At 41.1% G+C, this 9242-nt stretch overlaps 1 protein-coding gene across 5 annotated transcripts in view; it reads left to right on the forward strand.

Annotated features, from left to right (window-relative positions):
- Positions 1-4766, forward strand: part of RPS6KA3 (ribosomal protein S6 kinase A3) — a 116217-nt gene extending 111451 nt beyond the window's left edge. For all 5 annotated transcript variants that reach the window (XM_066248844.1, XM_066248839.1, XM_066248842.1 and 2 more), the window contains 2 exons: positions 2050-2190; positions 3160-4766. In XM_066248844.1, coding sequence (XP_066104941.1) covers positions 2050-2190; positions 3160-3282 — 264 coding nt within the window. In that variant the 3' untranslated portion in view covers positions 3283-4766. The remainder of the gene's footprint in view (positions 1-2049; positions 2191-3159) is intronic.
- The last annotated feature ends 4476 nt before the right edge of the window (positions 4767-9242 follow it).

Genomic DNA, 9242 nt, shown 5'->3' on the forward strand with positions numbered 1-9242 from the left:
CTGTAGCCACATCACATCCTTAATGTGACCGGCTCTCTCCCACCTGAGAGCTTTCTCGCAAACCCACTTAATCTCCCTGAAATGCAGTTTTACCCTTCCTTCTCTAACCCAGGCCTGCTTGTCCTTCAGGTCTCACACTTCTCTAAAGGACTCGCTTCAAAACCACCCTGCCCTGCTCAGGTCAGATCTCCTTGTGCTCCTCCAGCTGCGCCTCACACTTACTCATCCCATCAAAGAACTTGCTGTTGGCTTTGTAAAGCATTCCCTCACTGGGCTGAAAGCTTGCTGAGGTCACAGTCCTTTCTGTCATGTTCACTATCAAATACCCAGTGCCCAGCAGAATGCCCGGCCTTCAATGGATACACAGGAGATATATTTTGAATGAAAATGAAGTAAATGGTACATGGCTTTTATGAATCGCAATGGTGTTATTTTAGAGAGTATAAAACTACTACATAGCAAATATATGGATCTGTGTTTCATGCATAAGAAAGCATTTTGATAGAAAGCATTTCTCTCTGGAAAAGTACGATTCTGGGTGTTCTTCATGTTTTTTTGCTTCTGTATATTTCTGATTTTTCTGTAATGCCCATGAGTTGCTTTTGAAGTAGAAATAAATAGAATTCTGGCCTGACCAGGTGGGGGCGCAGTGGATAGAGCATCAGACTGGGACGTGGAGGACCCAGGTTTGAAACCCCAAGGTCGCCAGCTTGAGCGCGGGCTCATCTGGTTTGAGCAAAGCTCATCAGCTTGAGCCCAAGGTCGCTGGCTCGAGCAAGGGGTCACTCGGTCTGCTGTAGCCCCCACGGTCAAGGCACATATAAGAAGGTAATCAATGAACAACTAAGGTGCCGCAACAAAGAATTGATGCTTCTCACCTCTCTCCCTTCCAGTCTGTCTATGTCATAGGTAGGTAGGTAGGTAGGTAGGTAGGTAGGTAGGTAGGTAGATAGATAGAATTCTGTAATCTTGGGAGGGGCATTTAAAACTCTCTAATTAAATTCCTATTGTTGGACAGTTCTGCTTTTCAGTATTAACAGCAACACCAAAAAGGCATAAGCGGCTAAAAGTTACATAGAAATAATTTTTTTTTTTTGTATTTTTCCGAACCTGGAAACGGGGAGAGACAGTCAGACAGACTCCCGCATGCGCCGGACTGGGATCCACCCGGCACGCCCACCAGGGTTGACGCTCTGCCCACCAGGGGGTGACGCTCTGCCCCTCCCGGGCGTCGCTCCACCGCGACCAGAGCCACTCCAGCACCTGGGGCAGAGGCCAAGGAGCCATCCCCAGCGCCCGGGCCATCTCTGCTCCAATGGAGCCTCGGCTGCGGGAGGGGAAGAGAGAGACAGAGAGGAAGGAGGGGGGGGTGGAGAAGCAAATGGGCGCTTCTCCTATGTGCCCTGGCCAGGAATCGAACCCGGGTCCCCCGCACGCCAGGCCGACGCTCCACCGCTGAGCCAACCGGCCAGGGCTACATAGAAATAAATTTATAAAAATGAGGAAACGTATGCCTGCCCTGTGGTGGCGCAGTGGATAAAGCGTTGACCTGGAATGCTGAGGTCACTGGTTCGAAGCCCTGGGCTTGCCCGGGCCAGGCACATACAACAATCAACGAACAGCTAAAGTGAAGCAACTACAAGTTGATACTTCTTGTTCTCTCCTTCCTTCTCTCCTCTCTCTGCTCTGTCGTCTCTCCTCTCTCTCCTTTCTCTGTAATACCATAAATAAGTCTTTAAAAAAATGTCAAAACCTCAGGATACCTAAGGGAAAAAAGAGCCAAGAAAAAGAAAAGAAATATAAAATATGATAATTCGCCCTTTGTAATGCACCAAAATTATTGTTACTCAGGGAGGAGAGACTTAGGTTTTTGCCTTTTTTTTTTTTAACAAATTGTCCTGTTGACCAAATTGCTTTGAGCCCAAGGGTCTACCTACTACCAAGAAAAAAGTGTCATAGTAAAGAAAAATGCTCAAAAGTATCTAGTGCTATAAAAGAAATCAGATAAAAAGGTTTAAGCTTGTGTTATTATTATTCTTCCCATTACAGGACCTGGTGTCAAAGATGCTTCACGTGGACCCTCATCAGAGATTGACCGCTGCCCTTGTGCTCAGACACCCTTGGATAGTCCACTGGGACCAACTGCCGCAGTACCAACTGAACAGACAGGACGCGCCCCATCTGGTCAAGGTGAGCGGCCCCGCTCAGGCCCTGTTGCCCGCATGTCCGCCCAGAGAGACTGGGAGCTGTCCTCTCCAGGTTGCAGCACGTGTCCCTCTCGCTTTCCCTCAGCCTGCGTTCAGTTCTCCTGTGGGCTTCTCTTGCAGGGGTGATTAAGAAAGGAAAAAGTCAAGCCATGCTGAAGTATTGTAGGAAGTCTAGTTTAAGAATGATTTCTAGCCAGACCAGGCAGTGGCACAGTGGATAGAGCGTCAACCCGGGATGCTGAGGACCCAGGTTCGAAACCTCAAGGTCTCCAGCTTGAGCACGGGGTCATTGGCTTGAGTGTGGGATCATAGATGTGACCCCATGGTCGGTGACTTGAAGCCCAAGGTCGCTGGTTTGAGCAAGGGGTCACTAGCTCAGCTCTAGCCCCCCGGTCAAGGCACATAGGAGAAAGCAATCAATGAACAACTAAGGTGCCGCAACTATGAGTTGATGCTTCTCATCTCTCTCTTCCTGTCTGTCTGTCCCTGCCTGTCCTGTCTCTCTCCCTCTCTCTTTCTCTCTCTTTCAAAAAATAGGAATGACTTTTAAATTTCTGAATTTATTCATCAGCTAAGCTTATTGATCTATTTCCTTTATACTTTGCTTTCTTATGCACAACGCAAAGCAGACTAGATGTTCCAAAGAGCGTGCTTTCTGTCTCTCACGTAAAAGACTGCGAAGGAGCCACATTGACGGGCCTGAGAGGAGTGAGGACGCCTGGGGGGGGGGGTCCGTCCCTGTCCTCTCTCACCCATCATTTCAGCCGCCCACACTGACCTCTGCAAGTTCAGTTCAATCAGAGGGTCTGGCCAGTGTGCTTATACTCATGATGAGCCTAATAAAATTACATGAATTTGCTAATGAAATTATCCAGGGAAAAAGTGTTCATTTAATGTCCTATGTACGTGACTCCCCATTGTCATTTTTGTTTTGACTCTTTCCTGTTTTCAGGGTGCCATGGCAGCTACATATTCTGCTTTAAACCGTAATCAGTCACCAGTTTTGGAACCAGTGGGCCGCTCTACTCTTGCTCAGCGGAGAGGTATTAAGAAAATCACCTCCACAGCCCTGTGAAGTGACCTCAGTGAGATATTTGGTACCACGGTGTAAGCTGATAGCACAAGTTCTGGCGACAGGTAGCACATATCTGAGAGACACCTGCAAGCACACACTGTCCCAGCTGGTACCCACAATGCTGCTGCTCCTGCTGCTGCTCCCGCTTCCGTCTCTTCTCGCTTTACATGATTGTTAGCAAGGTAGATTTTCCTGGAGCTCCAGATGATCTGAAATGGAATTGTGATGAAGATATAGTCACTGAATCAATAAGAAGAATCATGAACATATGAATACCACCTAAAAAATACACTGAATAAAGTACTTTACACCATATAGCATTATTTTTATAGGAAAGATTTCATGTCCCTTAAATATTCTTTGTTAGTTATAGGGATGGACCGTTTATGTTAAGCACTTAGCTTAAACAATCCGTTTATATTAGCACTGTATCCCTTGTGCCATCCAACATTTTGTATGTTTTTGTAAACAGTTCATATCCAGTACATTTCTGTACTGCTTTCTTTAATGTATACATGCCTTGTTTAACTTGGAATCTATTATTATTAATCGGTTAACTATTAAATCTGGTTAAATAGTTCACCTGGATTAACAGTATTGTTGGACAGCCCTAGAAATGGCCAGATTGTGGAACAGCTGTTGAATGTAATACTTCCAAAATGTATATATCTTACCCCTGTCTGTTTCACTGGTTCATTTGTTTGTTACTTAAAGTCGGGTGCTCTGTCAGACTAGCCTAGAGAGCTGTTATGGTAGGGAAGTTACATGTCTGTCACATGCTGTCAGGAGTACACCTAGGAAGTTAGTCCATATACTTTGCAACTCTTTAGGGTTTTTTTTTCTTTAGTTAAAGAAGTAGTTCTTACACTTTTAATCTTAAATACTGTCCATTCTTAGTATTAGCATATAATTTGAAATTTTGCCAATATACATCAAAGGCCTTTGAGAATCCTGGTGAGGAGATTGGGAAAGGGAAATTGAGCAACAGGTCATTCAAGTCCCATTGGCTATTTCATGTTTAAATAGACCAAATTGCAGAATTGAACATATGAATAACAGCATACCTGTTGTTATATACCTGTGAGAAAAGTATGCTTTTATTGAAAAAATGGTAAATCATGATGAGTTCTATCCCATTACGATGCTGCATATTAAACACTAATTTGAGTGTAATAAAAGCCACAGGCCTCTATAGGAAATTGGATTAAAACTTTCTTGTTCTAGGGAATAAACCATTCTTGATCAAACAGTATCTTTCCTAACCTGAAATCATAGCTAAGGTAGGTAAGTGAATGTCTAGCATTGAGTGTTTGTGAAATTCCTTCTGATGATTTAGCTGTGTAATATTTCCTTTTGACTTCAGAAATGATCAGTTTTCATAATGGTCACTGAGTCTGCTTAGATTACAGTATTCATTGTGTACATCTATCTAATGTGGTAGTTTCTATCATTTTATTTGATTAAAGAAATTTCTGTATCCATTACGACCTGTATGTTTGCCAAGCTACCTAGCATACATCAGTATGTAATATGAAAAACCTATGAGCAAGGAAAAAGTGATTTCACTTACCTCACTAAAATGTGCCCACACAGTTCTTCCTGCATCACATACTAAGCCATTTACATCAGAACTCTCTCTTCCCCGCCGGAGGCTGTAACCCTTCCCCTTGAGAGTGCAAAGCCGACAGCATGTGGTCAGCTGTCTGGGAAGCCACTGATATTCCTTCATTTCTCCTCTATGCAATGAAAGAGAAAGAAAAAATCTATAATATATCTTCTGCCCAAGTGACACAAAATGATGATTGCTTAGAAGTCAGATGCAAGTTTATCTTCTAAAAAATGCATAAGAAGAGGGATTTCAGAAGATCCAGATGGAGAAAGTTTTTTTAAGTCCTTGATGCTTCCCATTGCCGAGAAAGAACGTTTGTTTTCCTCTCTTTCTATTCAGTGTTTTAAACCATGGTCACCCCAAATTCTTGTCACTTTTAAAATGTTAATGTAACTCTGAGCATAAATGCTCAGGTTTTTGACACTGATGCTATTCCATAATTGCTTAGGTGCGTTTCCCATTGCAGTCTTTTAGAACCCTAAAGTAAATGTGTAAATCCTTATAAGTCATCTAGTCCACCTTTCTCATACTGCATGTCAAGAACCTTTGACCCAAAGCAAAGACTAGAATCTTAACTTCCCATCCAGTTTCCCCCCATAACACCATGCTGCCTTCCCTTCGGATTATCTCTCACCCAACCAGGAGCTGAGTTGTTCACAAACTACATATTTCTGGGGCACTCCTCTACTGGCATATGAATGCCAAGTTGATTGCTTTCAAAGATATTGCCTTCTCTGCCTAGTCCAACTTCTAGTTTTATTGGAGAAAAGCGAGTTATATGTTCACAAAACTGAAGGCTTTCTGCCTGAAAAGCAGTTCATGAGCCTAATTTATGTTCTCTGTGGTTCTGGTGTTCCTATTGCCTTTGACTTATAGCAGACCACATTGCCAACAGTGGGCTCTAAGTGTCGTGCTTGTGCTGGGTTAACCTTTCCATTACTTCCTTCAAGTCCAGTTCCTCCAGGCCCCTATATAGTGGTGCGAATGAGGCCTTTCACCAGTTGATGTTGCTGGTTACCAGGGCTTCTCCCAGGAGATTTTAGTTCAGCCTTAAAGACAGTTCAGTGTGAGAGAAGGAGCTATAAACTACCAGGCCACTTTCTCAAACCTCTCAGTTTCTAGTCCAGACCAATACCCAGAATGGTAGATTGCATTTAGCATTGCCAAGTGCATTCTGGAACATACAGATTATACTACCATATGTTTTGTATCTTCCTTTGCAAGTGGTGATGTTAAACTAAGGTAAGTTTGGGGGGTTTTTTTTGGTCCTTTTAATCTTTATATAAATTATTTCTGCTCCAATTTATAGAAATGTCTTTTTTCTAAGTACAATAGACCCTTGTCTTTAACAGATCTGATATGGATTCATTTATTCACTATCACCTCCAAAAGTCCAAAAATGTAAGAATTTTGACAAGGCAAGATTGCTATGCATTGCAGCTGACAGGTGGGAAAAGTCAGTGTCCAGACAGGGGGTGGTGTGTGGCAGAGACTCCATGTGTCACAGGTGGTGGACTGCAAAGAGTAGGCTTGGGTCAATCGTTTCCCATCTAGTTTTAAGAAGTGGTTGCTGTTGGGGCCAGGGGACATCATGGGAGGTGGGGTCGGCCTGTTCGGTGTGCCCTGCACTCTCGGCCCAGGAAAGAGGGATGCGGAGGCTTCCCGAGTTGACAGAACTGTTTGGGTTGGAAAGGTCCAGCCTGGCAGAAGAGCAGAAAAACATTCAAGATTTGGGGGCCTCGGTATAAATACACTTAATCACCATGGAAGCCAGCGATACACATCTCAACAGCTTTGATATTCTCTACTTCCTGGCCTTTATAAATGTCCTAAACTGTTTCAGTTTCCTTTACTATATTTTATTGAGAAAATCCTATCCTATGATGATAGCAAGCATTTGAGACTTCTGAAGACATTAGGACAGACACATCAGGAATGTAAAGGGTCAGAAAAAGTCTGTTTTCTCTGCTTAACAAGTATGATGGGTTTATGGCTGACCCTTGGTGCTTAAACCAGGAGGTTTCAATCTAATCCTCGAGTTCTGTCCCTCCCAAAGTTCCAACTCCATGTGACTACCAAACTAGATGTATACTTTGAGCCTTATTTAATTCACAAAGAGGTTGACTTAACTCAGTGGTATTATTTCAATAAACAGAAATAGTCCTCTTTTCACCTCCAGACTGCTTACATGTTGCTGGTCTCCCCAAGTGACCATTGGTGGAGCCCAATTAATGAAGGAATGAAATTCGCTTTCTTGGGACTGTGGTATTCTGCAGAGCCATGCTTAACCACTTTTTCTAGTGAAGAATCTACAGAATGATAGTACGTAAATATGGGGGGCCGAGAATTTGTATCTACAGTGTGCTTTATGTATTTTTGACACTGCTGTATTCTGTGTGATCGAGTGACTTGTAACTGGTTCCAATGTGAGTGTTCTCAAACAGTTCTAGTAACTAAGTTGACTTAATTTTCTTAAGCTTTGTATTACTATTAGTCTCACATTTACCACTTTGATTCCAGTCTTTGAACTGTTCATAACAGGGCATACCAAGGGTTGGGATAAGAGCCTACTTCCTACCTCTTAAGGCACTTTCCTCATTATTTTTCCATGTAACCTTGAAGTGCATGATAAGCTGTTTAAATGTCCATGACTTCTCCCAGAGCAAATAGCAAAGTATATGACATTGAATAGAAATTAGTGGAAAGGAAAATTTAGAGACTAAGTTCAGAGGTGCAAACCTCAAAACCTCTTTAGAGCACATACCATTTGAGTACAATATTATGTAAACGTATGTGAGAAGAGAGTTGCTATAATAGTCTTCTAAGTAGATTAGTTCACTGATGGAAGTGAAAATCTTTACTCCTATTATCACTATAGTACTGAATGAACTGTATACCGAGTTTTTCAAACAAGTATTTAAAGTAGAACTTTTAAATACAAAGCAAGGGCATAAGGATAAAGGTTTGGGTTTGTGTTTCTCTTAAGTGTAGTGTTCCATCTAAAGCTTTTGTTTTTTCATTAAAAAATGCTTCAAGGTATTGCCATTTCTTAGCATCCTTAATAATTATGGGTGATGAGTTTTTAATTAAAATTATGTACAGGTTTATCTTAATAGGTTTATCTTAATTCGTACCCTACACAAAAGGGAAAGTCTACACCTAAGGGATGTAATTATTTTGCATTTGTGGCCATGGGTGGGAATAGGGTGGGCATCTACAGTTTTTAAAAAAAAATCACAAGTATTTTTCTACTATTCTATATGATCTTACTTTATACTAGTTTCTCTCTAGTAAGGCATGCTAGAAGCCCAAGGTACCAAATCATGAATTCATATGTATTGTACCTTTTATTGGTGGTTAAATCACATCAAATGCTTGGCACTGCTGCCATAATTAAGAAATGCTTGTAAAGGATTAAATATCACTGAATACTTTAAATTGTTTTACTTAAGAGTCTAATCTGGGAAGTTTTCAAATCATGCTATTAATGTGTAAACTAAGCTCTTTCAGATGTATCCATGAGTAATCCTGGAACAAAATTGCTTGTATTCCTGTCACAGAACAGGTTTTGTAATCTTTAAAAGAAATGAAAATTTATATAATAAAGTTTCAAATAAATGCATGTATGTTCCTTTATCCGATTATTTTGATTACATGACGATTAAGCCTTCATATCATCACATTATTCTATCCAAAGTATAAATTTATCAAATTGGATTAGTAGAACTTAAAACTATTTCTGAGTTAATAAGAAGTACAAAGTAATTTTTCCATGCAAAGTTTAGACTAAAGATTTTGTCAAATTAGACTCACATCAGTCATAGATCTTATCCAACCTAACTTGATTAATCATTCAAAGGATACACGGTAATCAGCAGGCACACATGAGAATCTTTTCTTAGAGAAGTCCAAAATTATCAGGTTTAGCTCCAGAACAAAATTGAAATGATGAGCCCCCACTCTCCAGCCAACCATGCCTCATAAATCCATAAATTCCAGGTTTTATTATGAGCTACCTCTATAGATCAAGGATATATTGCTAAAAGCATTTTAGAGATAAGGGCTTTTCCTTTTCTTTCTGCTAGTAAATATCATTAACATATTTAAAAGGCAATTTCAGGTCATTGATTGCAGGTAGAGAGGGAATGGGTTATAGGCCTGCAGTTACACCTTTCCCTCCCAGTAGACATTTTTAGTAATTTTATATTATGGTGTATTAATTTGCTAGGGCTGCCACAATAAAGTACCACAGACTGGCAGAAGTTTATTTTACAACAGTTATGGACAGTCTGGTAGTTCAAGGTGCCAACACTTTTTTTTTTTTAAATATTGATCAATCGATTGATTTCTT

This window comes from Saccopteryx bilineata, chromosome X (assembly GCF_036850765.1).
Source record: "Saccopteryx bilineata isolate mSacBil1 chromosome X, mSacBil1_pri_phased_curated, whole genome shotgun sequence".
Lineage (NCBI taxonomy): Eukaryota > Metazoa > Chordata > Mammalia > Chiroptera > Emballonuridae > Saccopteryx > Saccopteryx bilineata.